We start from the raw sequence: 27,968 nt of genomic DNA, 5'->3' as shown, positions 1-27,968 counted from the left end.
AGAGACGTGAAAGCATGATCTTGAATATAATATAACTCCTTCATTTAACCCAATTTTTTACACAAGGTGTTACATTAAACAATGCACATCTTACGAGGAGATAAAAGCAGGGACGAATGTAGAAACAAATGCATCGTTGAGAAAGCCAAAATTATACATATTAAAAATAAGTTTAACCACACAACTTGCAGTGCGAAAATATTTGCCTTGAATGATTCCTGAATACAAGACGCACGCGCACATATTTCTAAAGAGCCAGCAGGTAGGAAAAAGTAAGGTGAAACCTTAAGAGTTCTTCTGAGAAGAGTTCATCATTCTTTCTATGTTCCGACGAGAGTCACGTGTGCCTACGTTTTACCCTCCCCTGTTCGTTTGTTGAATGGATATACGAGGTCTTTGGTCCTGTAGTGAAGAAATACCTTTCAGAAAATAATCTGCCGCTCAAAGTCTTGCTGGTCATGGACAATGCTCCTGCTCATCCTCCAGGCCTTGAGGCCTTGAGGACGACTTACTGGAGGAATTCAAGTTCCTTAAGGTTAAGTTGCTTCCTCCCAACACTACTCCACTACTCCAGCAAGTCATTTCAAACTTCAAGAAGCTATACACCAAAGCACTATTTTAGCAATGCTTCGAAGTGACCAAAGAAACAAACCTTACCCTCCGAGAGTTTGGGAGAAATCATTTCCCCAACATGAACTGCCTGAAGATTATCGATAAAGCCTGGGATGAAGTCACCAAGAGAAGTCTCACTTTCGCTTGGGGAAAGCTGTGGCCTGACTGTGTTCTTGGACATGAGTCTGAGGGGATTGTTGGTGACAATGAGCCGCCGATTGTTGATGAAATTGTGTACTTAGGGAAGACTATGGGGCTGGAGGTGAATGACGTGGACATTCAAGAGTTGGTGGAAGAACATAGCCAGGAACTGACCACCAATGTGCTGATGGATCTGCATCGCGAACAACAGGAGGAGGTTATGGAGATCTCGTCCAGGGAAGAGGAGGAGGGAAAGTCAATGGAATCTCTCACCACAACTGAGATTCGGGAGAAATGCAAAATGTGGGAAACGGTGCAAAATTTTGTAGAAGAACACCACTTGAATAAGGCTGTAGCAGTGCGAGCGATGAATCAGTTCAATGACAATTCAATGTCACATTTTCGTGAAATTCTCAAAAAGTGGCAAAATCAACAGTCATTCGAGATTCCAAATACCAGTTTTCACATCTGTAATATCTTCAGTTTTGGAGATATCATTATCTTAATAAAAGTAATACAACTCCATTTCTCAGTCCTTTTCCCCCCACTTAAGTGTTTTTACAAAAACAAAAAAATGCATGTTACTTTATTGTTTAAACAGACTAAAAATACCAATATTCATGTCTGTAATATATTAAGTTTTTAGATACACTGTAGATATCAACATTTTAAAAATTCATCCCCTTTAACACTTCCCCTAAAGTGGATTTTTAGAAAACAAATTATGTGTTCACCTTTACTTTTACAGGAGATTCAATATACCAATTTTCACATCTGTAACTTGTTACTTTTTTAAAAGATATATGGTATTGTAGATATACTCATTTTAAAAATTCTCCCCCTTTGTCACTCCTGTTTACCCTCTCTTAAGTAGATTTTCTAAAAACAAAAAAAATATGTGTTTCTTTATTTATAAAGTAGATTCCAAATACCAGTTTTCATGTCTGTAACCTTCAGTTTTGAGATATCCTTTCATAAAAAGGATCCAACTCCTTTTTCATCCCCCCAACCCCCATTAAGTAGATTCCCCCTGTTACGGAGATTTCCGTGGTAGGTAGAGGTGAAAGAAGGTGCGGGTGTGAATAGGTCTCCAACTACGGAATTAAAGTTAAATGTAAAATTTAACAAGGTTATATTTTCTTTCCAAAATTCGGAAATAACAAGAATGGCAGGTACGGAGTAGCAAGACAACAAAGTACAATTACAGTATTTACAGAATTTGGGCTTCGAGCCCTGAAAACACAATTCTTGAGCAACTAGCCCAACTTTACGATATACAAATTTCAACAACGGGGCAGAAGACCCCAATCAAACCCTGGAGCACTTGCTCCAAATTACACCGTAAAGCCTCCTCGAGGCATACAAGACTCAGTTTCCGGAAAAGAGCCACTCGCTCTCAAATTTAAGCCTCTCCCAGGCCACACCAAACTCCACCTTCAAGCTGTCCTCAACGGACATAAACACAGGGGTAAAATACCCAATCTACTGAGGCCTATTAAGTGAGAAAAGGTTAATTATATGGCCTCTAAAATACCAACTTGAAAGGAGGCTCTCCGCACTCCTAATACACTTTATTTAAAACCTACTTGGCACTAGGCCGTTAATGCAAGGGCTAATCCCATACTACAGAGGTGACTTCAGAAAAGAACAATTTACATTATATTAACGAAGAATAGGTTGAGAAAAATAAGTTCACCTCAAAACAATATGATTGGGAGCTCGAGAGGGTTAAGCACTCTCTATCCCGATATGCAGTTTAAAAGATGAAATAGATACAAGTTTCTTTACCTTTTAAGGAAGGTTACATAATGGAAAAAGCTTCGGACCCGCCCCGAGAGTTAAACTGCTGAGCTAGCAAAGAAAGAAGTTATTAATTGGCCATTACCTTGTTGTTGACCGCTGCCGAAGAAAGAGGCGCTTCCCGCCCCCTGCTATGTACTTTACACACTGAAAGATGGAACAGAAGTGGCGCAGAGACCCTAAAATCAGCAGTTTATATACTCTCGCGGAAGGTTCTAGGCGTTAGGGGAATGAGAACACCCGCCCACAATCACTTTATTGGAGAATAAAGAGAAACCCCTACACAAGATGAAGAAGAAACACATTATTGGTGGAAAATTAATTTCAGAAATTCGGGATTGGCTAGATTTAAAACAAGGGGAAAGAAAGGGGTAATATTGCCAACTTAACCAATGACTGAAAGAAATTTAACAAAGAACAAACTTTTGAAATAAAATTTTCTCCAAAGAACAGTTCTTTTTCTTCGCACTAGGGTGCACTATTGTTGATCTTCAGTAGTGTCCTCTAGAAGAGAAAGTTCACACTTCTTACTTCAAGTAAAACAAAAACACAACAAAAATGACACAGTTCAAAAAGTCCAAAATTTCCACGTGGTGACATCTTCTGAGAAAGTAGAAAATTAATACCGTCAATAAAGTTCAGACTTCCTCCAGCAGAGGAGTTTCAACTGGCGCACCTTTTGAATTAGCGGCATGGAGGTGTACCGCCCGGTACAGACCTCCCTCCCCAAATGTTCCTCCAGGGGTGACACATGAAATTTGTTTGAAAACTAGGTCCAAGTTTTGATGTAGATGTGGAGATTAATTGCAGAAGTATTTTTAAGATTTTCTTAATATGGTTTGATTCAGTTTCAAAATTTTTGTTGTTGCAGGTGAAGTAAAGTCTTTATGCTTGTAGAAGTTGAATTCAGAAGATAAACTTGAGTTTTTAAAGTTGAGAAAAAAAAATATTTCTAAGTCCACCAGGTATTGCAGAAAAATCCAAGAGAAGGTAGTAATGTCGAACTGGAATGTCCATGTAGTTGATGTAGACTAAGTTGAATGGCCAGATCGGCCGTTGCCGCTTGCGTCCAGGAGAGACCGCTCGGACCCCTCAAGTACCCTGAGATACCGCTCGCCCGCACCATGAGGGGAGCAGTGGTGTTGAAACACGCCGCGCCCGCGGTGAACATATACAGGCTGCGGGCAAGTAGCAGGTCGTGCGCCGCACATCAGCCTTGGCCGGGAGGAGAGCTCCGGCTCGCCGTGCACATGTCGTCCTCGCTGGGGTCGAGGGGGCCCATCCTCAAACCCAGTCGCGGCACAGCGCCGCGCGGCTGCGGGGGCACTGAAACATTAAAGCTAGGCGGCAGAATATTGTTGGACCATCATCTTTTTGAGGGCACAGACTTTGTGGAGAGGTTGAGGGGCCAGCGGCGTGCAGATATCCATGGCATTTAATATAAGCAAGCCACAGTGTGTATAGCAGGAGACGTGAGCGTGGTAATGGCCGTGGTAAGGACAGAATGGCAGTTTAACGAATCGGGGGAGGTTTACAAAAATGCTTAAATATAGAAAATATTATAGAAGGGGCAGAATGCCTTAAAAGTGAAAACTCAAAAAAAATATAACCTTCATATTCCTTTCAAGATAATATGAAGCACGTTAACACAGAAATTACACCAGTTTCACCTGGGACAGGTGAACCCTAAATATCCTCTCGGTGGCTGGATTACTTAATAATAATGTGACCGGCGTAAGGAAATCGAGAATGATACAAGGCCCATGGAATCTGGGGGCAAGCTTGCCCGCGGGAACAAAATTCTTGACCATAACTTGGTCACCTACCTTCAAAGGGGTGGGTCTCCGTCCACGATCATACCTTTCCCTAACCTTTTCATGAGAGACTTTAAGATTGGCTTTAGCCTTCTTCCAAAGATCTTTGATGTTGTCCGGATCTATTGTCTCGGGTAGAATGTCACTCAGAGACCAGAGGTTAGAGAGCGGCGTGTTGGGAACAAACTTGAACATCAAAGAGGCTGGAGTAAACTTATGTGATTCATGAACCGCCGAATTCAAAGCAAAAGCTAACCAATGCAAGGACGTGTCCCACCTGGAATGATCTTCATGATGATAGGCAATAAGCGCGGACCTGAGATTACGGTTAACCCGTTCAGCCAGCGATGGTTGAGGGTAATAAGCAGAAGTAGTTACATGAGAGATAGACAAGTCAAAACAGAATTTACGAAAAAGGTTTGATGTGAACGCCTTAGCATTATCAGACACAACATATTGGCACAGACCAAAAGAAGCAAAAATAGAATTTAGGCAAGTAATGGTGGACTGAGCGGTAGCCAGCTTAGTCGGAAATAACCAGGAAAATCTTGTAAAACCATCTACACATACAAAGATGAATTTGTTGGCATTTCCCTTCGACTGGGGGAAGGGTCCTACATAATCGATATACAGGCGTTCCATGGGGTGCGACGCTTGATGCGAAGACAGAAGGCCTACCTTGGTGGACATGGTGGGTTTACTAAGCAAACAAGATTTACAAGCTTTTACAAGTTCACGGATTTCACCGTCCATACCCTTCCAGATGAACCATTCACGAATCTTTTCACGAGTTTTAAAGATTCCAAGATGCCCCCCTAATGGGGTCTCATGATAGTACTTGAAGATCATAGGTACAAGAACAGCTGGAACGACAACTTTCATCATCTTATCCTGCCTCGAAGGGCAACATAGAACACCATTCCTCAGAACATAAGGGACCACACGTTCCCCAGAAGAAAGGGTTTCCATTATCGGAGCCAGCGTTGGATCTTCACGTTGGTATTTCTCGATATCCCTAAAAAGCATGGGGGCATCTGTTAAGATGGCATTAACATCAGATAACATGGACTCGGGAGGATATGAACTATCGACCGGTTCATGGTTCTCAATGTCGTTAGAAAACATACGGCTGAGTCCATCAGCAACAACATTTTCGGTACCTCGGATATGCCTGACATCGAATTGGAAGGCAGAAATACGGATAGCCCAACGGGCTATACGACCAGTACGACGCGGCCTACCTAAGACCCAGCTTAAGGCTTGATTATCTGTCTCCAGGTCGAATTTGACATGTTCCAGATAGAGACGGAACTTCTCTAAGGCGAATAAGACTGCCAAACCTTCGAGCTCATATATGGAGTATTTTGCTTCTTGAGCCGATAGAGTCCTAGATGCATAGGCGATGGGTCGCCTTCCCTAGTTCAGTCTCTTGAAGAAGGACTGCAGCTACTGCTGACAACGACGCGTCCGTTTGGATGATGAATTTCTTTGAGAAATCAGGCATAGCAAGGACAGGGGCATTACAGAGAGCTAATTTCAGATCTTCAAAAGCGGCTTGTTGAGAAGGTCCCCACTCGAATTTGATGCCTTTCCTACGAAGAAGGTTCAAGGGCGCCGCTCTATTAGCGAATTAGGAATAAACTTCCTGAAGAAATTCACCATACCAATGAACCTGGCGATACCTTTAATGTCCTTGGGAGGTTTAAAATCACGGATGGCCTGTGTTCTAGAATGATCGACTGCTACACCATCAGGTGACACAATATGCCCTAGGAATGACATAGAGGGCTTAGCAAAGGCAACCTTGGACAACTTGACAGTTAACCCAGCCTTACGAAGGTGATCGAGAACTTCTCGCAGATGATCTAGATGTTCTTCAAAAGTTTCTGAAAATACGACGACATCATCCAAGTAGTGATATAAGTACTCAAATTTGATGTCGGAGAAGACCCTATCTAGTAGCCTAGTGAGTACAGCTGCTCCCGTGGGGAGCCCGAAAGGCACGCGGTTGTATTCATACAAGTTCCAGTCCGTGGCAAACGCTGTAAGATGTTTAGACTCTTCGGCAAGGGGAATTTGATTATAGGCCTGATTCAAGTCCAAGATAGTAAAGAACTTGGCCTTACGAAACCATGAAAAACAAGAATGAAGGTCAGGAAGGGGCACAGATTGCAACACCACCTTCCGATTAAGAGCCCTATAATCAATGACAGGCCTGAAGCCTCCTTGGGGTTTCGGGACTAGAAAGATAGGTGACGAATACGCCGACTTAGAGGGCCTAATAATACCGTCCTTCAACATCTGATCGATGATTTCTTTCAGAGCCTTCATTTTAGGTGGAGAAAGCCTATAAGGTGGAAAACGGACAGGAATCGAATCCGTGACCTCGATTTTGTATTCAATAAGGTCAGTAACACCAAGAGTATCAGAGAACACCTCTGGAAATGACTGACATAATTTACGAATACTATCAGCCTGCTCCTCAGGTAGATGTCTAAGGTCTAACAACATCTCATCCTGGGTAGGCGAAATAGGTGAGCATGATACAGAATTACACTTTAACAAGGGAATTTTGCAATTGAACGCAAATTTGAATGTGCACGACTTACTCTGAAGATCGAGCACAAGACCAGTGTGAGAAATAAAGTCCGCTCCCAGTATGATGGGGCAAGACAAATGCTTAGCCACAAACAGTTTGGTTTTCCATGTAAATTTAAAAATACGAATTTTGACCAGTACGGAACCTAGAATTTCTAATGGAGATGAATTAGCCGAAACATATTGAACAGGAGATGAGACATAGTCAGGTAGTTTACAAACAGATTTCAATTTAGAATACCATTCAGCCAAAATAATCGAACAAACACTGCCTGAATCTAAGAGAGCTGTTACAGGTTCATTATTTAACTCAATCTTAAGAAAAGGAACCGGTGCGGGGGTATCCGCCGCAATCCTAAGACACTCCTTGGGGCATTCAAGGGATGGATTTGAAGATTGAAATTTCCCTGATTTTTCGATCTGTTTACCCGGGGCTGAGTCTCGGGAAGATGGATTAATCGACTCAGCCGAAGGCACTAGTCACTTTATATTGTTGTTGGAAGTTGCACCAGAAGTTGAGCAGGAGGGGGTGCTATTCGAATTGGGACAATTCTTGGCGATATGTGAGAAAGCCCCACATTTAAAACAGCCTTGTGATGAACCAGCTCCATTCCTTGTCCCACTAGACTTAAGCAATGGGCACTTGTTCCGAAGATGGTCGGGCGACCCGCAAGCGTAGCATTTACGAGGTGTGACTGATCGGCGAGGTGGAGGCCGAGTATTACTAAAAGAAGGCGGGGGTTCTTTCGCGACACGCAATGAATCGGCGTATCTAACTCCTTCCGCTGAGACGGCCAATGCCTCAAGTTCAGAGAAGGTTTGCGGGCACGCCGCGAAACACAAATATGACCTATAGGATGGTGAAATGCCTTCCACAATGGCTTGTACAATCTGGTCCTCCGGAAAGTGAAGAGCAAACACCCTAGTATAGAATTTAATATCTTGGATGAAGTCAGCCAAGTTTTCATCCAAACGCTGTACACGATAATAGTACTTCTGAATCAGAGATGACCTCGCGCGGGCGGGAATAAAATTTGCAAGCAGGTGTGCATGAAAATCTTCAATAGATGACTGTTCGGCTATGGCTCTTACTATTTTGTCAGAGAGAATACCAATTGCATAAGGATAGATAATTTGCAAAATTTGACATGGAGAAAGAGAAAACACAAGGGCATGATCCTGAAATTCAACTAGAAATCTTAAAAATGAAATTACTTCACTGGTGGTATTAACTGAAAACTTAGAGATACCCCTGAGCAACAATGCCAATGGATGGGGCAAACTACTGAACCCAGGTGACATAATCGGTAAAGGTTTAAGTGGCAAAGAAGTTAATTCAGAACGTACATTATTCAATGAGTTACGACGTTCAGACTCGTTGTCTAATGGGGCAGAGATAGTTTGAGCAGCAACGGTTATCCTATTGACTTCTCCCTTAGGAGGCTCTTCCTCACTCCCAGCATTCATCGTGGCGGGTTGATCAGTTTTGGGAGGAACTTCCCCAGTTAACAATTGAGTGACCTTGCTAGATAATTCAGAAATATTTTCAAGCAGCGCACTAGCTTCCTTCTTCTGAACGTCATTCAACTTTAGAGACAACAGATCGTTAACTCTATTTGAAAAATGAAACAGCCTAGCTTGCACACGCTTAATTTGATTAGGAGAAGGATAATTTTCATCAAAAAAACTAACTACAGAAGCTAGCCCCGTAGTATTCTCCGTGATCGTGGAAAGAGAGTCGTCAATTTCTTTCTCTCCCAAATTGGGGATGGAAATGGGCAAATCTAGGGACTCTCTAAGCTTGTTTGTGTCTACTGCAACCGTGCCTCCAGATTGTACATTTCTGATAGTTAACTCATAGATCAACTCTTCTTTGCGCAAATAGTTAAGATGGAGAACATCGCGAGGGCCGGGCATGGTGACAGAACAATTTTGAAAACCTCAAAAATTCCACAACTGAGAAAATGGTTAGAGTTCGGAACAGAACAATATTTAGCCGTCAAAAGGGGCTAAAATGAGACCCATTCAACCACGCTCTGCTACCAACTGTTACGGAGATTTCCGTGGTAGGTAGAGGTGAAAGAAGGTGCGGGTGTGAATAGGTCTCCAACTACGGAGTTAAAGTTAAATGTAAAATTTAACAAGGTTATATTTTCTTTCCAAAATTCGGAAATAACAAGAATGGCAGGTACGGAGTAGCAAGACAACAAAGTACAATTACAGTATTTACAGGATTTGGGCTTCGAGCCCTGTAAACACAATTCTTGAGCAACTAGCCCAACTTTACGATATACAAATTTCAACAACGGGGCAGAAGACCCCAATCAAACCCTAGAGCACTTGCTCCAAATTACACCGTAAAGCCTCCTCGAGGCATACAAGACTCAGTTTCCGGAAAAGAGCCACTCGCTCTCAAATTTAAGCCTCTCCCAGGCCACACCAAACTCCACCTTCAAGCTGTCCTCAACGGACATAAACACAGGGGTAAAATACCCAATCTACTGAGGCCTATTAAGTGAGAAAAGGTTAATTATATGGCCTCTAAAATACCAACTTGAAAGGAGGCTCTCCGCACTCCTAATACACTTTATTTAAAACCTACTTGGCACTAGGCCGTTAATGCAAGGGCTAATCCCATACTACAGAGGTGACTTCAGAAAAGAACAATTTACATTATATTAACGAAGAATAGGTTGAGAAAAATAAGTTCACCTCAAAACAATATGATTGGGAGCTCGAGAGGGTTAAGCACTCTCTATCCCGATATGCAGTTTAAAAGATGAAATAGATACAAGTTTCTTTACATTTTAAGGAAGGTTACATAATGGAAAAAGCTTCGGACCCGCCCCGAGAGTTAAACTGCTGAGCTAGCAAAGAAAGAAGTTATTAATTGGCCATTACCTTGTTGTTGACCGCTGCCGAAGAAAGAGGCGCTTCCCGCCCCCTGCTATGTACTTTACACACTGAAAGATGGAACAGAAGTGGCGCAGAGACCCTAAAATCAGCAGTTTATATACTCTCGCGGAAGGTTCTAGGCGTTGGGGGAATGAGAACACCCGCCCACAATCACTTTATTGGAGAATAAAGAGAAACCCCTACACAAGATGAAGAAGAAACACATTATTGGTGGAAAATTAATTTCAGAAATTCGGGATTGGCTAGATTTAAAACAAGGGGAAAGAAAGGGGTAATATTGCCAACTTAACCAATGACTGAAAGAAATTTAACAAAGAACAAACTTTTGAAATAAAATTTTCTCCAAAGAACAGTTCTTTTTCTTCGCACTAGGGTGCACTATTGTTGATCTTCAGTAGTGTCCTCTAGAAGAGAAAGTTCACACTTCTTACTTCAAGCAAAACAAAAACACATCAAAAATGACACAGTTCAAAAAGTCCAAAATTTCCACGTGGTGACATCTTCTGAGAAAGTAGAAAATTAATACCGTCAATAAAGTTCAGACTTCCTCCAGCAGAGGAGTTTCAACTGGCGCACCTTTTGAATTAGCGGCGTGGAGGTGTACCGCCCGGTACACCCCCCCCCCCCCCAAAAAAAATGTGTGTTTCATTTACCATGTTTCACGTCTGTAACATGGTAAGTTCTTTACATATACTGTAGATATACTGGTACTCATTTTTAAAATCCACCTTCTTTTTCAATACTTTTAACACCTTAGGTCGATTATCTGAAAACAAAAAAAATGTGTGTTTCTTTATTTTTAAAGCAAATTGCAAAAATAAATTTTCACATCTATAACATCTTTAGCTTTTGAGATATCATTACCCTCATACAAAGAATTCAACTAATTCTTCAATTCATTCACATACACACACACGCACGCACACACGCGCACACACACGCAAACACACACACACCACCAAATGGATTTTCCATAAACAAGTGAAACCAAGTGGAAGGGAAAAGGATCAAAGGAACTCAGAGACAGATACCATCTATTCCTGTGTGTAGCATTTTCAGTTTTTGAGATATAAGTATCTTCATAAACAGAATTCAATTCCTTTTTTTTCACCCCGCACCACCTTCCTCCACTTGAGTAATTCCTGTCTGGCGCGTCCACGTCGCGGGGGTGGGCACCCTACACTTCAGTAGGCAGGAGTGATAGGATGGCTGAGTTCAGTCGGGGACCCAGTCCTGTGGGGTATAACACAGAACCCATGCCCAGGGATACGGGTGAAGACCTCAACGGCAGTGAAGGCGGAAGTGAAAATCACTGGTACGGCGGAGCTGGCGGAAGAGGCAATATCTGATCCTTGAGATCTGACTCAGGGCCTTCTGCCTTGCAGGTTGACAGGGGACTATTAAAGGCTAAGGGAGATAACCCCGACAGAAAAATCTTCGGAAGTGATAGGCCCAGCAAGCCAGCTTCTGAATAATTTGGAATTGCTTTCAAAACTAAACGAGGCCTCGGATGGAAATATTGTAATCACCAGAATAATGACTCTAGTTCCCTCATTGGTAATAATATTAATGACGGTTCAATACCCGATGCTCCATCACAACCGAAGAGGAGAACACACAAAACTCGATATGAGACTGAAATCAAAATTGCCACGCTAAACATTCTGACACTAACTGGCAAAATAGAGGAATGTGTAGACTTAATGAAAACAAGGAACATAAACATACTGGGACTCAGTGAAACCAAGTGGAAGGGAAAAGGATCAAAGGAACTCAGAGAGGGATACCATCTATTTTGGTCAGGTGGAGATCAAGCAAAAAATGGAGTTGGTGTTGTTATGGATCATCAAATGAAAGATCATGTAGTAGAAGTAAAATATGTTTCTGATCGGATTCTTCACATAATGCTGAAATTGGATTCTTCCCAGAACATCAACATCATTCAGTGCTATGCACCACAGACTGGTTGTGAAAATGAAGAAAAAGAACATTTTGAAGAAGACATAGAGGAAAGAATAAGAGGAGATGGAACAATTATCATAGGGGATATGAATGCTCAAGTAAGAACTGTGAGAAATGGATATGAAAGTATTCTAGGAGCACATAGATGGGGTCCACGAAACCCAGAAGGAACTAGACCACTTGACCTCTGCCTGAGGAACAACCTTATAATAGGGAACTCATGGTATCAAAAACAAAAAAGCCATAAGGTCACAAGATATGGATGGGATGGAAAAAGTGAATCTCTTATAGATTACTTTTTGATCGAGAAACAACTACAAAATAGACTGTTAAATGTAAAAGTGATTCCTAGTGTCTCCCTGGAAAGTGATCATAGACTCCTCATTGGATACTTAAAGTTTAACAAGTTAAAAGAAGTAAGAACCACACAGGTAAAGAAACTCAAGACCTGGAAGCTGAAGGACAATGATAGAATAATAGAGTTCCAAGAAAACATCAAAACAGTGATACCAAAGACAGATGAAAGAACAGTTGAGGAGGAATGGAAGGATCTGAAAGAAAATATAGTAATGATAACTGAGAACCAGTGGATGAACCAGTGGCACAAGAAGATGGAAGGAAACTCCATGGTGGAATGACAGAACAAGAACTGCTGTCCTGAACAAGAACAACATGTTCAGAAAATATTTCAAGAATCGGACTGATCATAGTAAGGAACTATACAGGGCTGCTAAAAAACAAGCAAAGTTGTTACAGAAGAACAAGAGAAGTGGTTGAACAAGTGGAGTGATGAATTGAAAGAGGATGTTGTAATAAGAAAATGTTATATGGGATGATGAAAAATAGAAAAAGAGATAAAGAACACTCCAAATACCTAAGAGATGATAATGAAAATCTGATCACTGAAGATGAGAAGATCAAAGAGACTTGGAGGACTTACTTTGATGAATTACTAAATGTGAATTGCATGCAGCCTACACAAAAAGACAGTACCAGTACTACTTGCAAGTCTGCCTCTGACAACAGGTTAGAATTAACATGGAATGATGTAGAATATGCCTGGAAATACATCAAAACTGGAAAAGCAGCAGGGGCTGATGAAATTAATGGAGAAATGATCAAGGCAATGGGCATTTCTGGAAAACATTGGATCTACAGACTCTTTCGTAAGATCTGGAAAGAAGGGGACATACCAGTCGATTGGAAAACAGGCATCATAATTCCAATCTTCAAGAAAGGAGAAGAAAGAAATGTTCCAACTATAGAGGCATCATTTTAACATCTCAAGTTGGTAAACTTTATGAAAGGATTATAGAGCGTAAAATCAGCCCCCTTATTGAAGAGAACCTCTTCGAAGAACAGTATGTATTCAGGAAGGGGAGATCAACAACTGATTTAATCTTTACAGTCCATCAGTTAATGGGAAAATCATGGAAAAATCATGGAAGACAAAACCAAGATTTGTGGTTAGCCTTTCTGGATATCAAAAAAACATCAAAACAGTGATACCAAAGACAGATGAAAGAACAGTTGAGGAGGATAGAGAGAAGGTGTGGGAAGCACTGAAGAAAATTGAAATACAAGATGACATGATACACCGGATCAAGAATTTGTATGAAGATACCCGAAGTAAGGTCAAAACACCTGTAGGAATGACTGAAACCTTTGATATAAAATCTGGGTTAAGACAAGGTGGTGTTCTGTCTCCTCTTCTTTTCATCACTGTGATGAACGAGATTCAAAGAAAAGTTCACCAAACCATTGGAGGTAAGAAAATGAAAGTTATATTGTTTGCGGATGATATATGCTTGTGGGGAGACTCTAAAGAAGATCTTCAAGGACAAATAAACTCCTGGGCAGAATCTGCTAAAGAATATGGACTCATCTTCAGCCAAGGGAAAAGTGAGGTTATGGTCATGAAGAGATATGGGCAATTAATGGGAAACATTGAAATGGAGGGGAAGCAGCTACAGATGAACCATCAATTCAAATATCTTGGAAGTGTTATCTCTGATACTGGTTCTATAGATAAGGAAATTTCCCACAGAATTCAGGCAGGTAGCAAAATAGTTAAAGACATAATATGGAACAAGAAAATACCAACCAAATGTAAGAGAGTCATATATGAAACTTATTACGTACCAGTCCTGACCTATGGTTGCGAAACATGGACCATGAGAAACAAAGATGTTAGTAGAATCCAGGCAGCAGAAATGAAATTTGTCCGTAGCATGATCGGCAAAACACGGAGGGACAGAGTCCGTAATGAGGAAATCCACAAGCAGGTTCAAGTTGTAAGACTGCAGGACAAAATAACAGTGCAGCGACTGAGATGGTATGGACATATGCGACGCATGGGTGACAACAGATTACCAAAAGAAATGTACGATCTAAAACTTGAAGACAAAAGACCAAGAGGGCGACCAAGACTCAGGTACAAGGACATGGTGAAGATTGACATTCAACAGAGAGGACATACTTTGGAAAGCATTGAAGAAGGACAGAAGTTCAGGGACCGCAACTGGTGGAGAAGCCTCGTTTGCCGACCCATCGCTTAAGATGGAACGACGTGGGATATGTATGTACCACCTGTTAAGTAGATTTCTCCCCTCCCCCAAAAATTCATGTTTATTATTTTTAAAGGGGATTCCAAACACCAATTTTCATGTCTGTAACCTTCAGTTTTTGAGATATAAGTATCCCCAGAAAAGAATTCAATTTTTTCACATCCTTTCACCTTCCCTCCTTAACGCAATTTTCCAAAAACAAAAAATACATGTTTCTTTATTTATAAAGGAGCTTCCAAATACCAATTATCATGACTGTAACATCTTCATTTTGTGAGATACACATATCCTCATTTTAAAAAAATCAACTTCTTTTACAACCCCACCCCCAAGTTGATTTTTCTCCAAAAATGCATGTTTCTTTATGTTTAAAGGAGATTCCAAATACCAATTTTCACGTCTGTAACATATTTAGTTTTCTTAAGATATAAGTATCCTCACAAATAATTCAACTAATTTTTCAATTCTTTTACCCCCTTGAAGTGTATTTTCTGAAAACAAAAGAATACATGTTTCTTTATTTTTAAAGGAGATTCCAAACGACAATTTTCACGTCTGCAACATCTTTAGTTTTTAAGACTTAAATATCCCTTACAAAGAATTCAACTAGTTTTTCAATTCTTTCACCCCCCTTAAATAGATACCATTTTTCACATCTGTAACATGTTACGTTTATGAGATGTTCTGTAGATATTCTCATTTTAAAAATTCACCCCTTTTTCAGTTTCCCTTCAGTGGATTTTCCAAAAATAAGTCATCTGAGTTTCTTTAAATTTTTAGGAGATCCCAAATACCAATTTTCATGTCTGCAACAATTTGCGTTTCTGAGATATAATGTAGATATACAGTAGTCTTTTTAAAAATTCACCCCATTTGTCACTCCTCTTCACCCCCCCATCCCCCCCATTAATTGGATTTTCAGGCCCATGACGTGGAAAGGGCATCTTTCAAAGCTGACCAATGAAAACAATTGTTCGTCTGTTTCTAGGATCGTAGTATGTAAGTGCAAATGGTTTCTAAAGGATCCGCTTCAATCGCTGTTGACGATTAAGATGCCAGATACCATACCACCTGGACTACATTTACGAAATAAAAAACACACGCCTCAACCCAGGATCGACCCCTTGACCTCCTGCATGCTAACCCAAAACTCTATCCACTGCACTAACTGTACCTACATGTGGTTACAGTGTTGCCAGACTGCCACTCTTTAACGTCCTTTTCATGCCGAATATACTCGCAGGACGAACTTTTGTGAGAGACATTTTTTTATTGTTGGCATGTGAGGAGTCACGCTGCGACACCTGAGTGTGCGAATTTTGGTTCACCCTTTATATTCTCATACAAATAATTTTTCAATTCTTTCACCCCACACCCACCCCCGTTAAGGGCTTTTTTTTCAAAAACCAAAGAATACATGTTTCCTTATTTTTAAAGCAGGTTCCAAATACTAATTTTCACGTCCGCAACATGTTAAGTTTTTGAGATATACTGTAGATATGCTAATTTTAAAAATTCACCCCTTTTTCTGTTCCCCTTAAGTGGATTTTCCAAAGATAAAAGTATTTATGTTTCTTTGCTTTTAAAGGAAATTCCAAATACCAGTTTTCAAATCTGTAATATGTTACGTGTCTGAGATAATTTGCAGATATAATCTTTTTTTTAAATTCACCCCGTTTGTCACTCCTATTCACCCCCTATTCATCAGATTATCCAAAAACACAAAAATGCGTGTTTCTTTATTTTCAAAGGAGGTTCCAAATATCAATTTTCGTGTATGTAACATCTTCAGTTTTGAGATATAAGTCTCCTCATAAAAGGTGTTCAACCCATTTTTCCCCTTTTTGCACCCTCCTTAATGGGATTTTCCAAAAACAAAAAAATACATGTTTTGTAATTTTTAAAGGAGATTCCAAATACCAATTTTTATTTCTGTAAACTTTTAAGTTTTTGTGATATAGATATCTTCATTTCAAAAATTCACCCCCCTTTTCATCTCCTTAGCGATGGAATATCCGAAAATCCTCTCTTAGTGAGCACCTACAACCTAATATAAATGTACCCCCAAAATTTCATTTCTTTATGTCCAGTAGTTTTGGCTCGGTGATGATGAGTCAGTCAGTCAGTCAGTCAGTCAGTCAGTCAGTCAGTCAGTCAGGACATGTTATTTTATATATATAGATAAATGAGGTGTCTACCTCAGTGGCAAATGATACATGAAAAAGCATTATTATCAAGCATTAAATTTTACATTACCAAAAAAAAAATTCCTAATATACAGTACGTACTATACAATTTACACAAACAATTTTTCTATTAAACACGCAGCTCATCCTTAATAAATTTATATTACTTACAAAATTCGACTCATAATATCTTCTGTACCTAAACACATAATCAAATTATACACAGTATATAGAATTACTTCAACTAATACTATACAACTGCTACAAGATTTAAATTTATATTGGTACCTAACATGCATAACAACCTGCTGCGTCTTAACCAGAGCCCCTTTTGCCACCGCCTTTCAGAGTCCCTGAAGGGCCTTCACTGCTGCCATAGTGGTCTCATGGCCTCGAAATCCCTCTCTCCCCCCCGTACTTCACCCCTACAGGCAGTCCCCTACTTTAGCTGTTCATTCTCTATAGACTAGAGTATGGAATTAATTTATTCACAAAAATTGTTTATATACAATACCTTCACAGGTTGAATGCCCTCCAACATTTCTTTTCTCTGTTGCTTTTTATTCTTTTCTTGAATATCTGTACAGATTTTGGAAAAGGATCACACACTTCCTCTGGTAAACTGTTCCACTCTTTCCACAAAAAACAGATGATAAAAGCCACTGTTAATTTTCTCTACTCTTTAGACCCATACATTAAATTCACATTAGAGTCAGAAGTTGACAAATCTTTTGAATTATTTAGACCATAAAATCACTAGGAATCACAACCATCTTTCTTATGACATCTATAGGAAGCCCACTCAGATGATTAATATAATAAAACAGTACTCTTTTCACCCTAGTTCTCTTAAGGAAACTTTCTTTTATAGTTTGATAGATAGAGCCTTTAATATTCCAGTTTGTAAGTATAATTATTAGATTAATACCATCTATGAAACAGCTTTATAAAATAGCTATAACAGAAACTACGTGAATAAAATCATCACCAAGGTGAAAAATAAACCTATCATCACCTTAAAGAAAAATACTCCTGACAGTAAAAAGAAGTGTGTTACACTTACGTACAACAGTAACAAAAAAAAAAAGTTGCTAATATTTTAAAGAAACATAATCTTCAAGTTACTTTTAAGACAAATTTAATTAATAAATTAATAATAATAATAATAATAATAATAATAATAATAATAATAATAATAATAATAATAATAATAATAATAATAATAATACATTTCTAAATGCAGGGATGTATAGAATGAAATTCAATCAATGCCAGGCAAGTTATATAGCTCAAATAAGTAGGAATTTTAATATCCACTACAGAGAACATGTTCCTGCAAAAAGATACAATAGATTTTCTGCCATGAGTAAATACATGGAAGATTTCAATCACTGCTATACTTCCATTGAAAATGACATGAACACAATGAAGATATTACAGAAAGGCAAATTATTCAATATCTGGGAAGATATCCATATTTACTTAGATCAAAGATTTAATGCAGTCTCCAACCTCAATGAAATTTTGGAGAAAGTCATTGTCTTATATGATGAAATCATAAACTTTTATAATAAGTTCAATTTATTGCCATCACCATATTATACGTCGGTCTTACATACGTATTCTATACCTCGCTCCCTTTGTTCACATTCCCACTCCCCTCCCACGCTCCGCTCTGCTGATTACATTCCTTACACTCACACAAGGATAAACGTGTTACCGACTTAACTGTCAACCTAGCCAGCGCACAGGCATGATATGATGCAAACACAGAGATGTTGAAAATGAGTTTGATGTCTGTTTTTCTATATTTTAGTCTATATGGTTCTTCTTTCTTGCTTCCCTCATTCTAATATTCATCTTAGTATCTTTTTTGTTTCCTTCTAGATTTCATATCTTGCAACATGACCTGACAGCGGTTCATTTCCACTCAACTGTCTGGATGGCATTTAAATTAATTTAATCTACATTTGTAAACTTGACATTCTAGAAGTTTTTATATGAAGTGGAACAACAATTTTTATGAATAAATTAGCTGTAAATATTTTTACGTGAAACAAATTTTAAGGAACAGAAGAAACTTTTAATTACATCATCATTGTCATTTATTACATAAAACAGTAAAATGTCAGACTCATTCTGACTTCATTATACTACCATTATACTACATCAAGCATCTCTTTCATCTAATTATGTTTTAGCATGCACCTCTTTTATTTTTAAAATACATCATATGAATGTAGATTTTATGCATGTTTTGCAATTTCCAATACATTAATTTTAAGTTAAAGTTATTTCTATACAGCTGAAGATGGCCTATGAGTCTGAAACATGTACTGTTGTTTTAATATGACGTTTTTACAATTTTGAATTGTAAATAAACATGTGTGTATTGACTAGATGGAACAAGTATACTAGTTTTTTTCAACTTATATAACATAACTGTCAATACAGATCCAAAATGAAATTTATTTCATGTATAAAAAGTATTGAACATTGAACAAAAAAATTTCACATTAACTTTAATTCAAATATCTGTTACACAGAATAAATTTGCTCTACCCTGAATATTTCTGCATTATAATGAAACATGTCATTTCTGGCAGAAAAATTAATAATAAATATGCAGTATAATTACAACCCATCAGCAGTAAATGAGTATTTAAAATTAGCAGTTAAAAATGAAATTTCCTTTGGGGTTACATACTGTAGATTACTCATTCTTTTTCTGATTTTCTTTTAAAATTAGTTTGAATGTTTTGTCTATTCACTAGACCCACATTTTGTATTTTGAACTTTTAAAAACTCTGAAGTTGTGTTGAACATTTTCATTTTAGACATCAATTTTGTACTGAAAATATTTAAATTTTATACTAACTTAAAAAAAAGATTTGTCATCTGTACCATATAAATGAATCTACCTGTATTTGAATGTCTAGAGGAGCCTTGATCTTACTATTCTGTACTATTATTTATTCTGATAGGCCATCAACTAACAGTGTTCAACAGTCAGGCACAGATACAAATAGGCGGAAAATGGAATCGAGCCAAACAACGAGTGGAACGCCCATTTTCTGGTGTGATGGCTGGTTTAGTCTTCAATGGACAACGTCTTCTAGATCTTGCAGCAGAGAAGGATCCACGTACAACTGTCCGAGGAGATGTTCAGCTCCTGAGTGGAATCCGTGACCGCATCCATGAGCCACTACAACGGATGCAGCAGGTGACAGCTCCCTGTACAGACAACTCCGCTTCCTGTTTACCCGCCGCTGATGCAAGTATCTCTCCCATCCTTTTTTATAACATTGTTCTGTATGACAGCACTGCAACAGGTAAATGCTTCGCACCAAGTTATTGCTTCGTATTGTGCAGTAATATATTTTCAGTACCGTATTAGTTTCCTTCACATGGTCTTATGACCATGATCCATGTCATATTGATTAATTCTTCTTGCTGTTTAATTTATGATGAGCCAAATTGAAGATATGAGAACAAGTGAAGAAAAGTCAGATCTCTCTCATGTATACATTCACTCATAACCTGAGATCAATGAAGTCATCATGGCAAGGACCTATATGTATATCTTTACTTCCCCAATGGGGATGTTAGGGAAATTTCAGCTGAAGAGAAAGAGAGGACTCACCTTAGCTAAAACTTATAGTACATGGCAATCACACTACTAGTTAATGATTATTAAAATTTAATCACTAGCTAACATATCTTACCACGCTGAATGGCAGACAATATTTTTAAAACGTTCCCATTGGACCGTACAAAACTGTGGGCTAAAGTATAAATACACGTAAATGAAATAATATGTTTTATCTGACAATGTTTGTGTTGGTCCCATGATAAAAAATATTCTGCTGGGACCAGCATTCCTGCATAGCAGCCTGGGGAAATTTCCCTCACATTTAAATATTTTTGGGTCATTCGTGCTTTATCAGTTGGCAAGATAGCATCTGTACTGATATAAGATCATTGTTGTTCTTTCATGTCATATGCAATCGCACGCTTTTATGCAATCATTGTTAAAGGATGGCATTTCTGTGTATTGCAGATATTTAGTGCTATTGTGATCATAAAAATGTCTGAGCATTCCAAGAGAATACCGGTAGTTGAAATGGCAAAGGAAAAGGCAATGAAAATATTGCCAGGTAAGAATTTTGGAAATTACTGTAAAAAATATGAATCAAGAGCATATTTGTTTCTAATACAGCTGGCAGCTGTCAACATTCAAAGTACACACTCCCGTTCAACATGTGCTCTGTGTTTAACCATCAAATTCAGAACATCCACTTCCTCCTAGATTCATCCAAATCAGAATATGAAGAGGAAGACTGATTCTGTGGCAGACCCAACTTTCATTATAAATTACCTATAACAAAATTATTATTTTGAAGAAATATATTCTGCTTATTCTGTAGAAGAGAACACCATAACATTCAGTTTGTAATGTTCAAGGGCAGTACTTCCATGAACATTACTTCACCTACTGATGATAGGCAGTCAAGCTCTGGTAGGTTTAATACAACAGTTCCTATGCTAGTTGGTTGGATCCACAAGGAAATCATTTTACATTTTTAATTCACTGGTCAACCTGGTGTTCAGCCAGCAGCAGCTGCCCTTTTCCCAGAATGAAGTCCACTCGATTATGTTTCTTTATTCATAGATGATAATTTCCTTGACCTAATTGTGTATCAGACTAATATTTATGCAATGCAGTGTCTTACTTCAGATAATGACATTTCTGGTTTATCACATTTATGTTTGCGGGAAGATGCAGATAAGTAGGGAATATGAGTTTGCACCATTGTTGGAGTAAAGAAAATTCTTACAAGGACAATATTGTTTCTAAAATTATGAGTACAAATAGATTTGAAATGTTACTGAAGTTCTGGCATTTCACTGATAATGATCTTTGTCCTGAAGGTGATTGCTTATACAAGTAGAGCTGCTTGGTGACATTCTGATGGAGAAATTTCAAAATGTGAATGCATGTGGCCTTGAATTCTACATCAACGAATCATTAGTACCATGGAGTCACCTACTCAAAAAGCAATACCTGCCACAGAAGACTCACAAATACAGAATTAAGCTGTTGCAACAATGCTTACACTTGGAATATGAAGATGTATGCAGAGAGATTAAGATGCTTGAAGCTTTGTTCCTACAAGCATTAATGTGAAATTATCAGAAAAACTGATGAATACTGGAAGGACAGTTATTACTTACTATTATTACATCAGTCTTGAACTAGCCAACAAACTTTTTGACAACAAAATACACTAGTTAAAAAACTTAGAGCCAACAGAAAGGGGAATCGAAAGAAGGTTATTTGTCATCATCATCATCTGATGATATAGATGTTGATTCCCATAGGGAATCTGAAACATTTGTCCCGAATGAGTAAATTTATAATACCAATATAAATGGTCCATTATTGGACATCATAAATTTTCCAGCTAACTCATTCCTGGTTGCCAGCGTTTCGCCTTTGTGTGCTAGGTTGGGCTCATCAGTTGGTACCTAGCACACCTACCAAGATGCTGGCTAGTGCATACTGTGGAGGCCACTGCGTAGGTCACTTGGAGCCACCAGCAGTGCCAATGCACTATGAGAGACTTTGTCTCATTACCAAAAATTGATGCTGCTTGGCCATCAGATGATATAGATATTGATTCCCATAGGGAATCTGAAACATTTGTCCCGAATTAGTAAATTTATAATACCAATATAAATGGTCCATTATTGGACATTATAAATTTTCCAGCTAACTCATTCCTGGTTGCCAGCGTTTCGCCCTCGTGTGCTAAGTTGGGCTCATCAGTTGGTACCTAGCACACCTACCAAGACGCTGGCTAGTGCATACTATTCCTGAACATCAACAGTTGGTAGGACTGGCCCTGCGCTTCTGCTATGCTTAGACAGGACTGTTAGGAGTGGGGAGAGCATGCTGTTAGATATTTCCCTCCATTTCGTCAGTAACGCTCACAATGTCGGAGCAACAGGTGCACCCCTCCACTGCGCTACACATCATTATAAAATTTCTTGCTCGTGAAGGAGTTACAGTGGCAGAAATTTGCCAGAGATTGACTGCACTGTTCATTGATCAAACATTGTCAAGGATACATGTTTTTGCCTAACATAAAAAGTTCAAGGAAGGACGAGAACGTGTGGAAATTCAGCAACACAGTCGCTGTCCTAGGACCAGTATTACAGACGAAAACATTTGTGAGGTTATAGATATTATTGACGACGATCGACGGGCGAGAATATCAGACATTGCAGAACAAGTCAGAATCAGTTATGGGAGTTGTCATGCAATCATCACAAACAACCTACAGTTCCATAAAGTGTGTTCCAGATGGGTCCCTTGCCTTTTGACCGAAAATCTGAAGTTGAGATGTTTAGAGGTCTGTCAGAGGCTTACAGCAAGGTTTGCGGAAGAAGGTGATGCATTTTTGAGTCGGATCACCACCTGCGATGAAGCATGGCTCCACCACTACATTCCCCAATCCAAACAACCCAGTAAGGATTGGTGGAGGAAAGGGGAGGCAGCACCAGTGAAAGCCAAGACTTCACTGTCAGCTGGCAAGGTTCTTGCAACCATTGTTTTCAATCGGCAAGGCATTTTGCTGATTGATTTTTGGCATGAGTGACGCATAATCAATGCTGCTACTACTGCAAGCTGTTGAACAAGGCGAGGGTTGCATATTGCGGCAAAAGATGAGACCAACCGATTCGGCAGGTCATCCTTCTCCACGACAATGCACGGCCCTATACTGCAGCTCTAACTGTCTCCAAGCTACAGGAAATGCACAGGACTACACTTGATCATCCTCTTTACAGCCCTGCGATTTTAATTTGTTCAGACCTCTTAAAGAAGCTCTAGGAGGGCAACGATTTGAAGATGACGAGAGTGTGGAAGACTTCCTGCGCAACTGGCTGGTGACACGACCCTGTTATTTTTATGATGAGGGCTTCAAAAAGCTGCCCATATGCTGGGACAAATGCATTTCCAAAGCAGGAAATTATGTGGAAAAATAAACTGTATTGCCTTGTGTTTTTCAATAAATGAATTTAAATAAAAAATAAAATCCCATTTATATTTGATCCCCCCTCGTATATTGTTCTATTACATTAAATTATTGAATGATAACATACCAGATTTACTGGATGAGAAATGTTGTAATCAGAAATAAGTGTAGTTTGTGTCTCTAGAAATTTCTATTTCAAATAAGAGAGGTACCGATATATTATATATACAAATGACTATCATTTCTATTACAGTACGTTAGACTGTAAAAGCAAAACTCAGAAAATATGTACCACATACTTATGAGCAAATGATAAATTATACATTTTAAAAGAAAGTATGCATTTATTAAAGAAATCTGACTTACCTTCCCCTTGTTCTTAGTCCTTATAAAAGTAGCAAAAGTTGACAAATTACACTATACTACACAAGAACTTCGTTTATCCAGATTAAGGGGGACCAGAACTGATCTGGATTATTGAAACTCCAGATAATCTGAAAAAACTTTAAAAAATCAGTACATGTTATAATTATGATCTATTAACATAAGTAATATATATTTTTGTACAATTGAGAAAAAAGTAAGAACACTTTTCTTACATTTATGACTCTGTTTTATGCACTAAAATAATGTGTGAGTTTCTTTTCCGTTTTACATTTGTATAGTGTTTGCGTGCAACATGATATCAGGCAGGAAATATTGCAACATGATCACGAAGACGTTTTACTAACAACAGTTCTGCCAGTAGTGGTTTCAGTCAAGGATTCTGTATAGGCCATCAGTTTGTCCAGTTGCATTGTTGCCTCTTCATAAGTCATTATTTCTTCTGGTGGAGCATCAGTTTCATTTTTAATTCACCATCAGTGAATTAATAGTGCATTGCATTCAGACGAGCATGGGTTTGAATCCTACTTCGGCCATCCAGGGAATGGTTTTGCACGGTTTCCCTTTTTTTTTTGCTAGTTGCTTTACGTCGCACCGACACAGACAGGTCTTATGGCGACGATGGGACAGGAAAGGGCTAGGAGTGGGAAGGAAGCGGCCGTGGCCTTAATTAAGGTACAGCCCCAGCATTTGCCTGGTGTGAAAATGGGAAACCACGGAAAACCATTTTCAGGGCTGCCGACAGTGGGGTTTGAACCTACTATCTCCCGAATACTGGATACTGGCCGCACTTAAGCGACTGCAGCTATCGAGCTCGGTTTTCCCATTTTCAATCCCAGGCGAACACCCAGATGGTACCTTTGATAGACCATGGCAGAATTAGTTCCAATTCCTATCCTGAACTATCCTTGGCAGAAAAGATACTCAAGAAGAGCTGACTCCATAGAAGAAATACTGTACAAGTAAAAATATATTTTTATTATTTTTGATCTGGATAAACCGGAGATCCGGATTAATGAGGGCTGGATAAATGAGGTCCTTGTGTACTGTAATGATAAGCATTTGCCACTGCAATTATGAAAACAATTTTATCCATATTTGGGAGGAAACAAATATATATCAGAACTTATTTCTTCATCTGCCTAAACTCATACTTTTCAATTCACAAACTATTGCAGAATATGTACTGAACAATTTTATAAATTTCTGCACTTGTTAAATAGGCTTACAGTAAACACATTCAAATTCACTAATAAAATTTCACCATTTTACATCAGGCTAGTAACATAACGATGGGCATAGTAATCATCATTTAAAAGTCCTATCCTAGTTTGTCAATCATGTGATCTCGTTGTTATTCACTTTATTGGGTCAGTTAAATAGCCAAATTTTTTATTTCCCCTTTGTTATAAGGGAGACTTCCGTTCAGATAAAGATCTTCTTTTAGCTAGAGATACAGAGTGTGTCTAAATTATACCTGCCTAAAAATCAGGGATGTTCTTCGTATTATATAAAGAACAAGAGCACAATTGGATTGGCAGAGAAAATGTTTTTCTGAGAAATTCAGGTTACTTCGTTACTTCCGGGTACGCAATGCAAATGGATGAACTAACCCTATTTGGTGTGTTAGAGTGTGAAGCGCTGCCCGCCATTGTGCTTCAGAGGAGGGAGGGGAAGTGGGGTGTATAATAGACAGAGATAATGCTCTGTGTGAATGCACAAGTTTCTCCTTTGTTTAGCGCAGTCGCTTCCTAGCCCCAGTAAGCAGTACGGTACTTAAATGACCGTTATCGAGGGAGACGGGTAGGCAATGGTCAGCCAGTTAAGTGGTGTCTGCGCATGGTCAATTTAACTCCCATGGACTTTTCTTGTTACATGAAGATAGAGGTAAAAAGGGGGAATATTGAATATTGAAGATTTACTGTAATCATTGGGTGTATTGTTTCTATTATTCAGTATTGCATTCCTTTTACAATGTTGGTGAGTAATGAAGTGCACAATCATGTGGTGGCATCGGTGCATCTTCACAGATGTTAAATATTAAAGACCATTACTGAGACCTACAGACAAGAGGAGAAATGATCAGGTGCATGTTCTAGCACTGTGTGTGAAATTATGGCTGCTTAATAAACAAACTGTGAATATTGCCTGTAAGAGACAAGGACAATTCCACACAAGTCAAACAGAGAAAATTGTGCATTCTGTCTCTGTCTATCATACAACCTACTTCTTCTCCCTTCCCTGAACCACAGCAGCGGGCAATGGTTTGTGCTCTAGCACAGCATATATGGTGAGTTCTTCAATTTGAATCGTGCACCTGGAAGTAACAAAATAACATAATTTCCTTGAAAAGAAACATTTTCTCAGCCAATCCAATTGTCCAATCATTCTTTATGTAACACCCCGTATATGCATTTTGGAAGTATACATAGTTACAGCAGATATGCAATCTTCTATGCTGGAGAGAGTGAGTTCATTACATACGTCAAAAAGTCTCAGAGAATATACCCAGAGACAGCAGGGAAAAAGCTTCCGTGAAATGGGTTGTTGATCACCAAAGAATATGATTCAATTTCTTGAAAGTGTTCAATTTCTTTTGAATATAATAAATTATTACAAGGTGAAAGCATTCAGAAGTTTATTATATGAAAGAATTTTAAGATTTTTGTTAGGTTTTCCTGTTCAACATTACCATACTTTTATTTATTATTTATTTTTACAAGCTGTTTTATGTCATACCAACACAGATAAGTCTTAAGGCGATGATGGGATAGAAAAGGGCTAGGAGTGGAAAGGAAGCGACCGTGGTCTCAGTTGAGGTACAGCTCTAGCATTTGCTTGGTGTGAGGATGGGAAACCATGGAAAACCACTATCTCCCAAATGCATTACCATACTTTAAATTCACTGAAAACTGTAGATTCAGGAAAGAGGATATGTACTTTCTTTAAAGCAGACAATAATACTAATAATGACTTAAATGATTAAGTAAACTCTTCTATAAGCATTATGTCATCATAGGGAAGATTTGTAAAAGGAAGTGTACCAGTCTGATTCAATCTGTGCAACCAGGAAGTATTCTTTTAATAAAAAAATGGGTAAATTTTTTACCAAAACTGTTTCTTTTTCCTTTGTTGGTCTCTTCTCATTTTATATATGCTTCCTGCCTGTTTCCCTAGCTAACTAAATTCTGTCATTGATCAAGGTTACTTTCTGATGGACTGTAGTATACACGCTCATGTAAAACACGCATTCACTACGGTAGTTTGAACAGTTTCAGAGATACAAGAAATTGGCAAACAAAGGAGCATCTCTTTGAGACTACTCCAGAATCCTTCAAAACTTCTACTGGGATAGGAAGACTCACAAGTCAAACAAGAAAACAGAACATTATCCTGTCCTGATCTAATTTCCTCAATCCTTGATAAAAGTAGTTCCTACTCATAACTTTTTTTTTAGACAAATGCATAATATGCTGCATGCCTTTATTGCATGCAATAGTCTAGTTTATGGAATGGTGTGTGAATTTGGTCAAAGCGATGTAAAACAGTTTTACTTGCATGATAAGGTGTTAAGATAGGTTATAATATTTTAAACAATTCTCTATGAAATACAATCAATCTTCCAATTCATGCAAGTAGTTTGTTTCTCTATAAAATATAATCAATCTTCCAATTCATGAAAGTATTTTTGTTTCTATTTCAAATCAAAGAATACATTTTTATTTTCTAGTGTCCTAATATGTTGTAGTAAATAAATGCTTTGTTAAAGTTAGTATCTCTATTTCAAATTAAAATGCTACCTAGTCAAAGTGCTGGAGTGCAGATGGTGACAGACTCAAGAACAAAGTGATTGTTTCCCTACTCTCCTACTCTCTTCTTTCAGAAAATATTCCAACATCACAACAGAAACATGCTTGTTCCAACATTATTAAAAATATATTGAATTCA

The 27,968-nt window shown here is 38.6% G+C and overlaps 1 protein-coding gene across 1 annotated transcript in view; it reads left to right on the top strand.

The window, feature by feature from the left end:
* Window positions 1–27,968, top strand: part of LOC136873743 (neurexin 1) — a 491,540-nt gene that overhangs the window by 405,332 nt on the left and 58,240 nt on the right. The window contains exon 19 of the mRNA XM_068227470.1: window positions 19,581–19,819. Within this exon, the coding sequence (XP_068083571.1) occupies window positions 19,581–19,819 (239 nt within the window). The remainder of the gene's footprint in view (window positions 1–19,580; window positions 19,820–27,968) is intronic.

Source organism: Anabrus simplex, chromosome 1 (assembly GCF_040414725.1).
Source record: "Anabrus simplex isolate iqAnaSimp1 chromosome 1, ASM4041472v1, whole genome shotgun sequence".
NCBI lineage: Eukaryota > Metazoa > Arthropoda > Insecta > Orthoptera > Tettigoniidae > Anabrus > Anabrus simplex.
This window is presented reverse-complemented; position numbering and strand designations above follow the sequence as displayed.